Raw genomic sequence first — 16,836 nt, 5'->3', positions numbered from 1 at the left:
GTCTCGTGAAAGAACCCTGGCTCGAGACCTATACTATATGCTTGCAGCATGCATTATTCCTCACCATTATCAGCTTACTATTACTACAAAAAGCCCAGGCATATGCTGTTACGTGAAAGGGCATGCATTCACTTCCCTCAATTGCACATTGCTTATTCATTAAGTTTGCAAAGGGTGAGATCTACACCACATGTCCCATTTTTCTCATTCACCAAAGAGGAAACTCATATGCTCCCTATATAAAGCTGCCACCACTCACTCACCGAAAAAGGATTTTTTTTCCACGTTCCACCCTTCCATTCTCTCTTCACTCTCTCCATTTTCTCACTACTCTCTTCTTCTTCTCCCTCATCCTCTCATCAACCACCCATAACTAACTCCAACAACCGATTCCGGCCACCATAACCAACTCCCAACCACTCTCTTCCTTCAACCACCACAACCTCCGCCACCATCTTCTCTCTGCCATCTTCATCAACCATAAACATACTCCCTTTAGAGCACCATAATCATCATCATCCCTTTCACTTGCACGGAGCGTATCTCGGATTTATCACATCATCCTTCTCCTCATCGCTAAGGAAAGAAGCTGCAGGGAGTTTCTTCGTTCTTTCTACTCAAAGATTCGTTCAAGTAAGACTCTCAAACTCTCTCCACATCTTAGATGATACGCCATAGTTTTCACGCATTTCGCATTCAATCGGTGGATTATTAGGATTTGGTTGCGATTTCTCTGAGATGATAGTTGTATGAACGTCTGAGTTATGCACCTGAGCTCTATATGTTGCTAGCAGTGTTTTGATGTGTTTAGATCGCGTTTCATGGAGTTTGTTAATGTTAGAGTGTTATAAAAGGCTTTCGGTTTGTATGTTAGAGTCAAGATTAGGTGAATCTAATGGCGGATCTAGAATCAGTGAAAGAAGACGAGTGAACTGATGGTATTGTGTGTGATTTCTGGAAAAAATGATGAGCGCCGCCGTGAAGCCAGCCGGAGAAGACGACCGGAGCCCTAGCTCCGGCGTCGCTGTTTGCTTGTGTGGCTTTTTCCGTTTGCTGATGTGTCACGCCTGTACTAGCTCATTTCTCCAAATATCTTGTGGATTCTATCCTATTAAATGATTAGTCGATGCGTTGGTTCGTTCTGATTGGTCCAGGCTTTGTGTTTGTCCTCTAGCGACTTAAATGCTATATGACCAATTGATTCTATGTCACTAGTTCTTTGAGTTTTTTTTTTTTGAATAATGAACATGATAAAACAAGTGCTGCATAATAGATAAAATGAAGAAATGGAATGGACAAATGGCGCTGGGCTTTGTGTGTGTAGGCCTTGCCCCAACTTCTGGATTTCACCCCCAGCCTGCCAGTGCACCACGCGCCTAATGACCATGGGCCTGATGTGCCTTGCTCTTGCCACCCCTGTTTTAGGCCCAGTTTCGGCTATTAACTAATTTTCTAGTTCAAATAAAAATACTGACGCACCCCTTGCTGTTTAATAAAACAAATAACAAAATTGATTTTCTTTAACTCCTTTTGCAATTAATTCAGTTTCCTTGTAAATAAAGTGACAAAATTTTTTTTCACTCAATTAGACTTTTTTATTTTAGTTTCTTTTAATTGATTTTTTATTGTTGTTTCCTTTGATTGTTGATTGGTTGATAAACCATAAATAAATAGTTTTCTTTGATTAATTCAAAAATAGTTTCTCCCATGAATAAAAATGCCTTTGGTTGTGAATATTCCCATAAATAGCTTAGAGTTTAATTTCTTTTGTGAATATTTTTCAATGCTTAATTGTTTTTTTCTCATTTTTCTCTTGAATAGACAACTTAGACTAGAATTTAGAGATAGTTCCCTTCTTTCATTCCTTTTCTTTTCAACTTTTAAAATACTTAATAAAAAACCGATGAAGATCATACCGTTGCTTTATTTCAGGGTAGGAAAGAAATGATTGAGGCGTAGGCCTCGATGTACGTTCTTTCCTACTTAACGGAGAAGAAATGATTGAGGTGTGAAACCTCGGTGTATTTCTTAACCGTTATTTAGAGAAACGATTGTGGCGTAGGCCTCGATGTGCATTCTCTAAATATTCATAAAAAACTCTTTTGTATCTCTTTTACTTAGCGGAGAAGAAATGATTGAGGTGTGAAGCCTCGATGTATTTCTTAACCGTTATTTAGAGAAACGATTGTGGCGTAGGCCTCGATGTGCGTTCTCTAAATATTCAAAAACAAACAAAAAATCCTTTTGGTATGATCTAAGTCACAAATTAAAATCCCCTTAAAAAACACCTAACCAAAAACACTTAAAACACTAACAAATGGTCAGATTTAAAGCAAAAGTAAGGAAGTGATGCGAGACCTTGTAGTAGGTTCTCGTCATCATAGAATTACCCTTAAAAGATACAAACCAACCTCTTTTTCTCCTTTCTAAGGGCAAGTTATCTCCGCTCCATTGCGTCCTAGGCTGTCCCCTTGTGCAAGAGCGTGAGCGTTAACGCCGCCCAACTAAAAAACACAAAAACAAACAGAAAATCGTGAGCCGAGCTACGGTAACTCTGATTCCTGAAAAGGATACGTAGGCAGCGGGGTAGGGCCCGTGCGAGTACAATTCTTTATTTTCCCTACATTCTGCATTCATTCGCATTTAGATGTAGACATAGGCCTAGTACACACCCTTTAGATAGAAACAAACATAGGTGGATACCATCGAGTACGATGGGCGCGAGGGGTGCTAATACCTTCCCCTTGCGTAACCGACTCCCGTACCTAGATTCTCTGGTCGCAAGACCCTGTTCCTTCCTTTGTTAGGTTTTCTGATATTCCTTTCCCTTATGGGATAAATATATTGGTGGCGACTCTATTCATTTTTTTCGCGAGCGTGCGACAGCTGGCGACTCTGCTGGGGATGTTGCTAGACCTGTTGCTGGTCCATCCATAGCGGGTCGATCCTAGCCTGCGTTTGTTTGCTTATTTACTGGGTGTTTATTTGTTTTCATGTCTATACCTTGTATATATGTTTGCATGTTTATTTTTTCTGCTTGCATATCATGTTTATTCCTGTTTGCACATCATGCATATGGATTATATTCTGTGTTCCTTGGGGTCTTCTGTTCTGTTTTGCAGGTTGGGTGGGATTGTTTCTATGAGGTAAAAGGCCCAATACCCAGGCCAGAGTGACACATAGGATACCTAGGATAGAGTGGATAGTCATGACGCCGATGAGATGTCAGGTCTTGTCTAGTGCGATCATGAGACCCACGCCCAGTCGAGGTCCAAATGGGGTATCATTGTTGGCATGTAGATGCAACAACATTGGTGCCTCAGGAGGACTGATAACGCTGGTTGCCATTTTGACCTACCCTGACCTAGACTACACCCGTGAGTGGGGAGGGATATACATGACAGGTACCGTTGGTGACTATTTGGTTCTGTTGGTGACTAGTTGGTTCTGGTTGTTGACTATTTGGTTCTATTGGTGATTATGGTTCTTCTGGTTCTCTGATCTATGCCGGACCTTTGATCCTATGATATCTTCTTGCTCAGAATTATTGCCTTAGTCCCTCTATGTCGTGGGGACCCAATCTGCATCATTTTCATCATAGCATGTTTACATTTCAAAAAAAAAAAAAAAAAAAAAAGAAAAAAGAAAAGAAAGAAAAGAAAGAAAAGAAAAAAGTTAATTCTCATTTGCATGTCATTTTTTCAGGGTATCCAGAAAATATCAATCTCTGTCAAGAATGGATAACAACGTGACCGTCAATCAAGGGGCTACAAGGCGCACACACACTTATACTTTCCATCGCGAGGGTATGGTTCAATTGGGACAATTGGGTGAATTGGTCACTGGTCATAATGAAACAGTGTTCAGTGACAATTATGGCAACATATTATCTCTTCTGTATTCGCGTGTCGACGAATGGGCCTTATCTACTCTTCTTCAGTTCTACGACCCAGATATCCGTTGTTTCACATTTTCGGATTATCAGCTAGCTCCCACTCTGGAAGAGTACTCTTACCTCCTCAACATCAAGATTCAACACAGAGTGCCTTTTGTTTGTGTCCCAGAGAAACCTAGGTTGGATTATATTGCCAACGCTCTTTATTTGAGCTTGGGGGATGTTCATGATAACTGGAAGAAGAATGGTGATACTCATGGCTTCTACATGAGTTTCCTGGTTGAAAAAGCTCAAGAATTTGCTGACAAAGGAATATGGGAGGCTTTCAATGCTATTTTGGCCGCTCTGATCTATGGAATTGTGATGTTTCCCAACATTCACAAGTTCGTTGATTTGGCTGCTATATGTCTTTTTATGGACAAGAATCCAATACCCACCCTATTGGCTGACACATATTATTCCATTCACTCTCGGCATGGTAAAAGAGGGGCTATTCGAGGTTGCTTGCCGCTATTATATAAATGGTTCAAATCTCACTTACCTGCTAGTGGTCCGTTTGTTACCTCTACTCAGAAATGGTCTCAGAGAATCATGGGACTTACTGCAAACGACATCGTATGGTATCAATTCCGAACAGGCATATCTGAAGTCATTATCAGGTGCGGAAACTTTGGTAACGTCCCGCTCATTGGGACAAGAGGATGTATTAACTACAACCCAGTTCTAGCTCTTCGTCAGTTGGGCTATACCATGAAGAGTGGGCCTTCGGATAGGGAGATTTACCAATCCGTATACTTTGAGAAGGGAGCTGACCCTATAGCGCTTGAGGAAATCAGGAAGGCCTGGAATAACATTCATATAGGTGAGAGATCCACTCTGGGAGCCAAGAATGCCATTGCTATGGAGCCCTATACCGATTGGGTTAAGAAGAGAGTCAAGACACTTTTGTTACCATTCCCGGAAGTTCCTCTCTTGTATGCACAACCTCCGAAGATATCAGAAACTATGGTATCAAGAGAACGTTTTGACCAGGTCCGCGTCGCCAATTTGAGACTGAAAGAGAAAGATAGGGATATGGATTTGAAGCGCTATTTCCTTAAACAGACAAAGAATGAACTGGCCCGTGAACTTAAAACTCTCAAAGGAGAGTCTTCTCAAGCCAGGAAGAGGGTTAGAACTGAAAAGGACGGGAAAGCTGTTGTTGCTCCTACTGAAGACCCTCAAAAGGTTATAGAAAAGGCTATAAAGGAAGAAAAAGAGAAGCTCAGACGAGAGTATCAAGAAGACCTGAAAGCCCACAAGCTCCGACTGGAGAAAGAAACCAAGTATGAGTTGAGGACCATGAAGAAGAAACTGGAAGAAGAGACCACTCAGAGAATAGCAGTTGAGACCCAACTGAAAGGAAGTCACCTCCGCACCGCCCGACTAGCTGAAGAGAATGTCAAGCTCAGAGATCAAATGATGAGTGAAGCAAATGCACTTGAGAAGACCTATATCCCAGAATGCAAAGGGTGTGAAGAACTTAGGGATTGCTGCAAGAATCTAGACACACAGTTATTCCGAAAGGATGAAGTGATCCAAAGCCTTGTCAAAGGAAGGGATCGGGAGACGACTAAGAAGCTATTTGACGAAACAAAGAAGTGGAGTGACGCCCATTTCAGACAAGGAGGGCCTTTGTTCTACATTGAGATGAATTGATAATTGAATTTGTTTGTAGATCACCACCAGATTTGTTGGATGGGGTCTCTATTGCTTTTTATATTGAAACATTGTTATTTGTGTTTGAACCTACTCGCCTTAGGAGGCTATTATGAATGAAATGAATTGCTTTCCGTTTTCACTTGATATCTCTCTCGTCACGTTGTTATTTGTTCTTGACTATCAATCTTACTTTGGATACCCTGAAAATGACACAACACATCATATGCACACATGCACTCATACATTCACATTATCACATTGCATTTTTCAGGTTATTGTACAAGAAACTAATTGGGGTCCTTTTCAACATCAGATTTCTTTCCCGACGACGAAGCTGACTTTCTTACATCCTTACCGCACCAGGAGCAACGAGAGAATCATGGAACAATTTGAACAGAATCAAGCTGCCCTCCGTAGGGATATGGATGTTATGGGGGAAAGAATGGCCCAACTTATGGAGACTCTCCATGCCGTTGTTCAAGGACAGGATGAACTCAGAAAGAGTGTCGCTAGTTTGGTCAAAGATACTCCTACCAATTCTGCTGACGGAGGGGTGAAAACTAAAGAAACTCCTGTTAATGAGACACTGAAAGTAGTGGACGACCACCATGAGGTTATTGATCTTGAACATGATCTTACTGCTGAGTTGACTGAGACTGCTAAGATGTACCAAGCTCTCGAAGAACGCCTTAAGGCTGTTGAGGTTGCTAAAACTTCGAGTTTCGACACTGCTGCTATGTGCCTGGTACCTGGGATTGTTATTCCCCCGAAGTTCAAAGTGCCAGATTTTGACAAATACAGGGGAGTCACCTGCCCAGAGACTCACATTCGTTCCTACTGCCGTAAGATGGCTGCTCATGCTGAGAACGAGCCTCTGCTGATGCATTTTTTTCAGGATAGTCTCACTGGAGCCCCGTTGGAATGGTACATGAAACTTGAGAGGTCTAATGTCAGTACTTGGGGACAACTTGTCGACGCCTTCTTGAAACAATACCACTACAATACTGCTATGGCTCCCAGCCGTGCCCAGCTACAAAATATGTCACAGAAATCTGAGGAGTCTTTTAAAGAATACGCCCAGAGGTGGCATGAACTTGCGTCCCGTGTCCAACCTCCTCTTTTGGACCGCGAGTTGATTGATCTGTTTATGGGGACTCTGAAAGGGCCGTATCTTCAGCACATGGTTAGTAATACTTCTCCTTCCTTTTCGGATGTGGTCATCATTGGTGAGAGGGTTGAGAACTGTGTCAAAGCTGGTACCATTCAAGGTGTTACTAATCCTAGCAACTCAAGTGGTAATGGTAAGAAGCCGTATTCTGGGTTTGTGAAGAAGAAAGAAGGTGAGACTAGCACTGCCTCTGTTGATCAAGGTCGAGCTCCTGCATATTCTGCTGTTCCACCTCCTTATTATCCGATGCCTTATGCTGTTCCAGGTCCGTATGTCCCTCAAGCATATGCTGCTGCTCTTCCACAACCATGGATGGCACCCCAACAGCCTTTCGTACCACAACAACAAGCTGCTGTTTCTCAGAATCGCCAACAGAATCCTAGGCCTCAAGGTCAAAGAGGTCCACAGAGGCAAAGATACCCTGACAGGCGTATAGATCCGGTTCCAATGCCGTATGCTCAGCTTCTTCCCCAATTACTTGCTGGTCAATTAGTGCAACTCCGCGAAATGGGTCCTCCACCTGACCCTCTTCCTCCTGGGTATGATGCGAATGCTCATTGTGAATTTCATTCTGGGGCTCCCGGCCACACAATTGAGAAATGCAGGGCATTCAAGTGGAAAGTCCAGGATCTTCTCGATGGCAAGCTCATCTCGTTCACTCCTACTGGTCCTAATGTGCAGAATAATCCTATGCCTCCCCATGCCGGTGCGACCAATGCTATTGAGTTATGTGATGATCAGATCCTAGTGAGTGATGCTAATGAGGTAAGGATGCCGCTAGCAGTTGTCAGAGAATATCTTATGCAACAAAAGGTTTTGTGTGAACTACATGATTATTGTTTGCAATGTTCTTCTAACCCTGAGGAATGCACTAGGTTGAAAGAAGAAATTCAGAAACTAATGGATGAAGGTGTTCTTAGAGTGGAAAGGGTCGTTCCTGTCGAAGATGTGGCTACTCTAGAGATACCTTACCATCCTGCTGAGGTGTCAAGGAATCAGAGTACTCCTTTGGTCGTTCGTGCTCCGAGTACTCCCTTGGTCATTCAGGCTCCGAGGACTCCTTTGGTTATTCAGGTTCCAAATGCTCCTTCGACCCCTCCGTCCTCGTCTCTTGTTCCCTCTCCTGTGAATGATTCTAAGGCTGTCCCTTGGAGCTATAATGCCGTGTATATTCGAGGGAAGAAATATGATTGCCCTCCAGTGGGCAATTCGAGCATCACTAATATTACTGGCACTAGTGGCATTACCCGTAGTGGTCGGATCTTTGCTGCCCCTCCTCCACTTCCTAAAGAGACCAATAAAGAGGCTAGTACACAAGCAAAAGGAAAGCAAGTTGCTGTTGATCCTCCTGTAACACGTAATGCACAAGATGCCGAGCAACTCTTGAAGATCATTAAGAAAAGTGATTACAAAGTGATTGACCAACTTGATCAGACCCAAGCCAAGATCTCCATCTTGTCTCTCTTGGTGCATTCCGAAGCCCATCGTGATGCTCTGATGAAAGTTCTGGCTTCCGCTCACGTAACTCAAGACATTACCGTGCCTCAGTTTGAAGGGGTTGTGACCAACATTGCTGCTGGCAATTGTCTGGGTTTTTCTGATGACGAGCTTCCACCTGAGGGTAGAGCACACAACAAAGCGTTGCATATCTCCGTCAAGTGTCTGGAAGCTGTGTTGTCTCGAGTTCTGATTGATACCGGCTCTTCTCTTAATGTGATGCCCAAGACTACTTTGTTTAAGCTGAGTATGGATGGGATTATGATGAGACCATGCACTATGAGTGTCAGAGCGTTTGATGGCTCCAGAAGGTCCGTAGAAGGGGAAATTGATCTGCCTGTTTTGATTGGCCCTCACATGTTCTATATTGCTTTCTATGTCATGGATATAAGTCCTTCATACACTTGCCTCTTGGGTCGTCCTTGGATCCATGCTGCTGGAGCTGTGACATCTACCCTCCATCAGTGTTTGAAATTTGTTGTGAATGACAAGATTGTTGTGATCACTGGTGAAGAGGATTTGATTGTCAATAATCTGGCGTCGTACCGTTATGTTGAAGTGGAGGGAGAGATACAAGAGACACCTTTTCAGGCCTTAGAGATTGTGTCGGTTGATAAACTCCCCGTGGTTGAAAATAAGAAGGAACTCGGAGCACCCCTCTCGTCTCTGAATGATGCTAAGGCCTTCTTAGAAGCTGGTACTCCCCATAGTGCCTGGGGCAAGCTGATTGATGTTCATGAGAAGCGAGACAAGTATGGCCTTGGGTATCGACCATCTTCCTCTACTCAGCTCAGCATAATTCCTGGAAAGAAGGTGATTCCCCCCATTTCTCAAGTGTTCGTCAGTGCAAGCACCAGTTCTGGAAGTCAGATTCTCGCCGTGGATGATGAGGATGAAGAAGATCTCTCCAAATTCATTTGCCATGCTGCGCCTGGACAGGAACTCAACAATTGGACTATCTTGGACGTCCCCAGAGTCACTTTTATGGAGATGTAATTTTCTTGTTTCGATAAGTCATATGCTTCGCCCTAAGCATTTTGACCGCTTGTATAAAGAAGGGCCCCCATGTTGTTTCAATTTGTTTAATATTGAATGAAAATCATATCTTCGCATGCAATTGCTGTTCCATTTCTTTCATTTTTGTTTTTACTTTAAAAAAAAACTTTTTCAAAAATGGCAAAGCTTTTCTTTCTCTTTTATGTGTTGCATTCTAAGGCATAAATCATCCATCGTGCAGATCTGGCTCGAATTCCATCAAAAATGATAATGTTACAGTTCCACGTCTTAATATCCTTGAGAATCCAATTGACCAAGCTGATGAGGATAGTGGGGAAGATTGTGAAGTCCCCGAGGAATTGGCAAGACTTTTGAGACAAGAAGAGAAATCTATTCAGCCACATCAGGAAGCCATAGAAATCATCAACCTCGGTACAGAAGAAGCAAAGAGAGAAGTCAAGATAGGTGCCGCTTTGGAAAGTGATGTAAAAAGAATGTTGATTGAGTTGCTTCGAGAGTATGTTGATATCTTCGCCTGGTCATATGAAGACATGCCTGGTTTAGACACGGATATAGTAATGCACAGGCTACCTCTCAAACCAGAATGTCCGCCGGTAAAACAAAAACCACGAAGAACTCGACCTGATATGGCTTTGAAAATCAAGGAAGAAGTTGAAAAACAGTTGAAGGCTGGTTTCTTATCTGTGTGTGAATATCCTCCTTGGATTGCAAACATAGTACCCGTTCCTAAGAAGGACGGAAAGGTACGCATGTGTGTCGATTACCGAGATTTGAATAGGGCAAGTCCGAAGGATGATTTCCCTCTGCCTCATATTGATGTGCTAGTCGACAACACTGCTCAGTATTCGGTGTTCTCCTTCATGGATGGTTTTTCTGGCTATAATCAAATAAAAATGGCTCCCGAAGATATGACCAAGACTACTTTTACCACTCCGTGGGGTACGTATTGTTATAAGGTGATGCCGTTTGGTCTTAAGAATGCTGGTGCAACATATCAACGAGCTATGGTGACCCTTTTCCATGATATGATCCATAAGGAGATTGAGGTGTACGTCGATGATATGATCGCAAAATCCCAAACTGAGGAGGAACATTTGATGTATCTTGAGAAACTGTTTGCTCGTTTGCGTAAATTCAAGTTGAGGCTTAATCCAAACAAGTGCACTTTCGGAGTGCGATCTGGAAAATTACTTGGATTCATTGTGAGCCAACGAGGGATTGAGGTCGACCCTGACAAAGTAAGAGCAATACAGAATATGCCAGCACCAAAGAATGAAAAAGAGGTCCGAGGGTTCCTTGGGAGATTGAACTACATAGCCAGGTTCATTTCTCATCTCACTGACACCTGTGAACCCATCTTCAAACTGCTGCGCAAGAATCAAGATATCCGTTGGGATGATCATTGTCAAGAAGCTTTTGAGAAGATTAAACAGTATCTCCAAGAGCCGCCAATTCTCATGCCTCCGGTTCCTGGGAGGCCGCTTCTTATGTACTTAACTGTGCTGGAAGGATCTATGGGGTGTGTGTTGGGCCAACATGACGAGTCTGGTCGAAAAGAGTGCGCCATTTATTACCTGAGCAAAAAGTTTACCGATTGTGAATCCCGTTACTCACTACTCGAGAAAACTTGCTGTGCTTTGGTATGGGCTGCTCGCCGACTGAGGCAATATATGTTGACTCACACTACTCTATTGATCTCCAAAATGGACCCGATAAAGTACATCTTTGAAAAACCGGCTCTTACAGGAAGACTAGCTCGATGGCAAATGCTTTTATCAGAATACGACATCCAGTATGTCACACAGAAGGCCATCAAAGGAAGTGTCCTTGCAGATCATCTTGCTCATCAGCCATTAGAAGAGTATCAGTCAATGAAGTTTGACTTCCCTGATGAAGATATCATGAAACTAGATGATAATGAAGGACCCGAACCAGGGGAGCGATGGACTCTCACGTTCGATGGTGCATCAAATGCTATGGGCCATGGTATTGGGGCAGTTTTGACTTCTCCTCGTCAAACTCACATCCCTTTCACAGCTAGAATATGCTTTGATTGCACGAACAATGTCGCAGAATACGAAGCTTGCATAATGGGTCTCGAAGCAGCCATTGATATGAGGATTAAGATCCTTGAAGTGTATGGGGACTCTGCCTTGGTTATACACCAAGTGAGAGGTGATTGGGAGACACGACACCCCAATTTAGTTCCTTATAAGGACTATATCTTGGAGTTGCTTCCCGCTTTCGAGGAAATCACTTTCAATCACATTCCCCGAGAGGAAAATCAATTGGCAGATGCTTTGGCTACTTTGGCAGCTATGTTCAGAGTTAGCTCCCCTAAAGAAGTGCCAGACATAAGGATCCTCCGTTACAAAGAGCCTGCCCATGTGTTCCCTGCTCATTGTCTCACTACTGAAGATGTGTATGATGAAAAGCCATGGTATTACGACATCAAGAGGTATGTTGAGAAGCAAGAGTATCCCGAAGATGCTACGATTGGTGATAAGCGAACGCTTCGAAGGTTAGCATCCAAATTCTTCTTGTCAGGAGACGTCCTGTACAAAAGAAACTATGATTCGGTGTTGCTCAGATGCGTGGATAGACACGAAGCAGAATTGATCATGCGGGAAATTCATGAAGGATCTTTTGGAACTCATTCCAACGGACATTCTATGGCCAAAAAGATCCTGCGAGCCGGATATTATTGGATGACGATTGAAAGTGATTGTTATGTGTATGTGAAGAAATGTCACAAATGCCAAGTGTATGCTGACAGAATTCATGTCCCGCCAACTCCTCTGAACGTTCTGACATCACCTTGGCCTTTTGCTATGTGGGGCATAGACATGATTGGGCGCATAGAGCCACAAGCTTCGAATGGGCACAGATTTATTCTTGTTGCTATTGACTACTTCACCAAATGGGTTGAAGCTGCTTCTTACAAGAACGTAACCAAGCAAGTCGTTACTCGCTTCATCAAGAAAGAGATCATATGCCGATATGGGGTTCCAAACAAGATCATCACTGATAATGGGTCCAATCTTAATAACAAGATGATGGCAGAGTTGTGCGAAGAATTCAAGATTGAACACCACAATTCATCACCCTATCGGCCAAAGATGAATGGCGCAGTCGAAGCTGCTAACAAGAATATAAAGAAGATCGTCCAGAAGATGGTCAGAACGTATAAGGACTGGCATGAAATGTTACCGTTTGCTTTGCATGGCTATAGAACTTCGGTTCGTACTTCAACTGGGGCAACTCCCTTCTCTCTTGTCTACGGTATGGAGGCCGTACTACCTGTCGAAGCGGAAATTCCTTCGCTGAGAGTCTTGATGGACGCCAAACTCGATGAAACAGAATGGGTTCAAACGAGGCTTGATGCTCGTATGTGTCACTCTTTCGATACTCGTCTGTATCTCCCTCAAAAAACAACTGTCTATGTCACTTTATCTTTCTGTCAAACCTACTCCTCTCCCAATCATTTCCATGTAAATATCAATCCCTTTGAGAACCTTGTATTGGCACTTTGGCTACGTTACAAGCTATCACCGTTTTTCCAATTACTCACTGTAAATATTTCCATCAAGAAAAACAAAAATTCTCTTTCCCCAGCAGATATCAAGGCAGAAATAAAAGGAATAAAAACCACTCCATCTCCTCAGGACAAATTTCAGGTCTTCGGTATTTAATCTTCTTCTACTTCGAGTGTTCGAAAGGCTGGCGCCAATCTCGCCTTCGAGTATAAGATGATTAAATAGGGGCAGCTGTCATACCCCAAATTTGTCCTACCCTTTAACTTCTAACTGGCTTAGGCTTTGCACTCATGTACATACATCACTTAGGTCATAATCCATATCCATGCATTCATATCACAGGTGTTATTCAAAGGCTAGCAAGAAAAAGCTCTAGTGCAAAGAAGTTTGAGCAAGAGAATAAGGAAACTGAGGTAATCATGTGGCTCTATGTTCATTGAAGTCCTCCTGGATTGAGGTGTCTCTCTACTTCAAATCAGGGCAAGCTTGCAAATCGTCGGGTTCTTTAAGTCAGGGTTTCTTTGACCAAAGTCAACCCGTTGACTTTCTGGTCAACACTTAATCAGGAATAGCTCCTACGTGCGGAAAACTTCTCATGCTGACCTTGTGGAGGTGTTCGTTTGGCTAGAATTGATTGGAAGAGGTTTAATCGGGAATTTCATCAATAGTCGGAAAAGTCGGAACAGTTGACTTTCGGGTCAAAATCGGAAAATTATGCAAATATTGACTTTTGGTGGAAAATTAATCAAGAAAAGCCGAAGAATGGATAAAATCGGGAGTTCGACAAAAAGTTGCAAAAAAGAGACAAAAAATGGAAAATTTCAACACTTAGAAAATATTTTGGCACTTTGAATCTTGATGAGCAGTCCACTTCAGCCCTGATTTACACGTGGCAAATGACATTTTTTGGAGAAACTTCCAACATAAAAGTTGTTCCTCTCATGGAGGAGAACAACTTTGTAGTTGGACACTTTTTCATTTGAAGCTTGTATGAAGAGATAAAGTGGTTTGAAGTTACTGAAAATCCATTCAACTAAGTCATAATCCTAGTCACAAGCCAGGTCATGACCAGGCATTTCGTCAAGCACATGGCATGCCAAATCTCAAGTCAATTTCAGAGCTCTACAAAAATGCCATGGAAGCAAACTTGGTATCATTCTAATCCCTGCCATGTCTCCTTTCCAACAAGCCAAGAGTTGAGTCAATCGAACAAATATTGAAGGAATTGCAAGCTTTTAAAGTTGTGCCCTCACACTGACTAAGTCCAGCATCCGGCCAAGGCAGAAAACCAAGTCATGCGCGTACATATCATCGAACACATGGTGGACCAGATTCAAGTCTATTTTTCTTCCTCCACAAGCTCTCATTTTGAACAAGGCTGGTCATACACTCTTCCTTGCCATGTCCTCTTCCAAATAAGCTACGGATGGTAGCAAGTGGGCGTGTATAGACTAAGGTAGAAGCACTCAAAGTCATGCCATGCCAAAGCCATGTTAAAGCCAATGTCATGCACCCAGGTCAGGTCACGCGCACACAAGCCCTAGGCAGCCACGACGCTCTATGTTTCCAAGCCATTTTGAATGGGATAGAGACATCATCCTACAATCATCCCAACACCATTCTTGCACCATTGTATGTCCTCCTTGCAATGACCCCAAAAGTGAAGCAATTGGTGGACCGTGGTGAGAGTTATATACATGCAAAGGTGGTGTCTCGTGAAAGAACCCTGGCTCGAGACCTATACTATATGCTTGCAGCATGCATTATTCCTCACCATTATCAGCTTACTATTACTACAAAAAGCCCAGGCATATGCTGTTACGTGAAAGGGCATGCATTCACTTCCCTCAATTGCACATTGCTTATTCATTAAGTTTGCAAAGGGTGAGATCTACACCACATGTCCCATTTTTCTCATTCACCAAAGAGGAAACTCATATGCTCCCTATATAAAGCTGCCACCACTCACTCACCGAAAAAGGATTTTTTTTCCACGTTCCACCCTTCCATTCTCTCTTCACTCTCTCCATTTTCTCACTACTCTCTTCTTCTTCTCCCTCATCCTCTCATCAACCACCCATAACTAACTCCAACAACCGATTCCGGCCACCATAACCAACTCTCAACCACTCTCTTCCTTCAACCACCACAACCTCCGCCACCATCTTCTCTCTGCCATCTTCATCAACCATAAACATACTCCCTTTAGAGCACCATAATCATCATCATCCCTTTCACTTGCACGGAGCGTATCTCGGATTTATCACATCATCCTTCTCCTCATCGCTAAGGAAAGAAGCTGCAGGGAGTTTCTTCGTTCTTTCTACTCAAAGATTCGTTCAAGTAAGACTCTCAAACTCTCTCCACATCTTAGATGATACGCCATAGTTTTCACGCATTTCGCATTCAATCGGTGGATTATTAGGATTTGGTTGCGATTTCTCTGAGATGATAGTTGTATGAACGTCTGAGTTATGCACCTGAGCTCTATATGTTGCTAGCAGTGTTTTGATGTGTTTAGATCGCGTTTCATGGAGTTTGTTAATGTTAGAGTGTTATAAAAGGCTTTCGGTTTGTATGTTAGAGTCAAGATTAGGTGAATCTAATGGCGGATCTAGAATCAGTGAAAGAAGACGAGTGAACTGATGGTATTGTGTGTGATTTCTGGAAAAAATGATGAGCGCCGCCGTGAAGCCAGCCGGAGAAGACGACCGGAGCCCTAGCTCCGGCGTCGCTGTTTGCTTGTGTGGCTTTTTCCGTTTGCTGATGTGTCACGCCTGTACTAGCTCATTTCTCCAAATATCTTGTGGATTCTATCCTATTAAATGATTAGTCGATGCGTTGGTTCGTTCTGATTGGTCCAGGCTTTGTGTTTGTCCTCTAGCGACTTAAATGCTATATGACCAATTGATTCTATGTCACTAGTTCTTTGAGTTTTTTTTTTTTGAATAATGAACATGATAAAACAAGTGCTGCATAATAGATAAAATGAAGAAATGGAATGGACAAATGGCGCTGGGCTTTGTGTGTGTGGGCCTTGCCCCAACTTCTGGATTTCACCCCCAGCCTGCCAGTGCACCACGCGCCTAATGACCATGGGCCTGATGTGCCTTGCTCTTGCCACCCCTGTTTTAGGCCCAGTTTCGGCTATTAACTAATTTTCTAGTTCAAATAAAAATACTGACGCACCCCTTGCTGTTTAATAAAACAAATAACAAAATTGATTTTCTTTAACTCCTTTTGCAATTAATTCAGTTTCCTTGTAAATAAAGTGACAAAATTTTTTTTCACTCAATTAGACTTTTTTATTTTAGTTTCTTTTAATTGATTTTTTATTGTTGTTTCCTTTGATTGTTGATTGGTTGATAAACCATAAATAAATAGTTTTCTTTGATTAATTCAAAAATAGTTTCTCCCATGAATAAAAATGCCTTTGGTTGTGAATATTCCCATAAATAGCTTAGAGTTTAATTTCTTTTGTGAATATTTTTCAATGCTTAATTGTTTTTTTCTCATTTTTCTCTTGAATAGACAACTTAGACTAGAATTTAGAGATAGTTCCCTTCTTTCATTCCTTTTCTTTTCAACTTTTAAAATACTTAATAAAAAACCGATGAAGATCATACCGTTGCTTTATTTCAGGGTAGGAAAGAAATGATTGAGGCGTAGGCCTCGATGTACGTTCTTTCCTACTTAACGGAGAAGAAATGATTGAGGTGTGAAACCTCGGTGTATTTCTTAACCGTTATTTAGAGAAACGATTGTGGCGTAGGCCTCGATGTGCATTCTCTAAATATTCATAAAAAACTCTTTTGTATCTCTTTTACTTAGCGGAGAAGAAATGATTGAGGTGTGAAGCCTCGATGTATTTCTTAACCGTTATTTAGAGAAACGATTGTGGCGTAGGCCTCGATGTGCGTTCTCTAAATATTCAAAAACAAACAAAAAATCCTTTTGGTATGATCTAAGTCACAAATTAAAATCCCCTTAAAAAACACCTAACCAAAAACACTTAAAACACT

General features: G+C 42.3%; 1 protein-coding gene across 1 annotated transcript; it reads left to right on the top strand.

The window, feature by feature from the left end:
- The first annotated feature begins 3,736 nt into the window (after positions 1-3,736).
- Positions 3,737-5,709, top strand: LOC131604682 (uncharacterized). The gene is made up of 2 exons (XM_058877108.1): positions 3,737-5,220; positions 5,613-5,709. The coding sequence occupies exons 1-2, from the start codon at positions 3,737-3,739 to the stop codon at positions 5,707-5,709; spliced, it is 1,581 nt and encodes a 526-aa protein (XP_058733091.1).
- Positions 5,710-16,836: the final 11,127 nt, after the last annotated feature.

Source organism: Vicia villosa, linkage group LG5 (assembly GCF_029867415.1).
Source record: "Vicia villosa cultivar HV-30 ecotype Madison, WI linkage group LG5, Vvil1.0, whole genome shotgun sequence".
In the NCBI taxonomy this organism is placed as follows: Eukaryota; Viridiplantae; Streptophyta; class Magnoliopsida; order Fabales; family Fabaceae; genus Vicia; species Vicia villosa.
The sequence above is the reverse complement of the archived record's forward strand: the minus strand, read 5'-3'. Positions and strand labels throughout refer to the sequence as shown.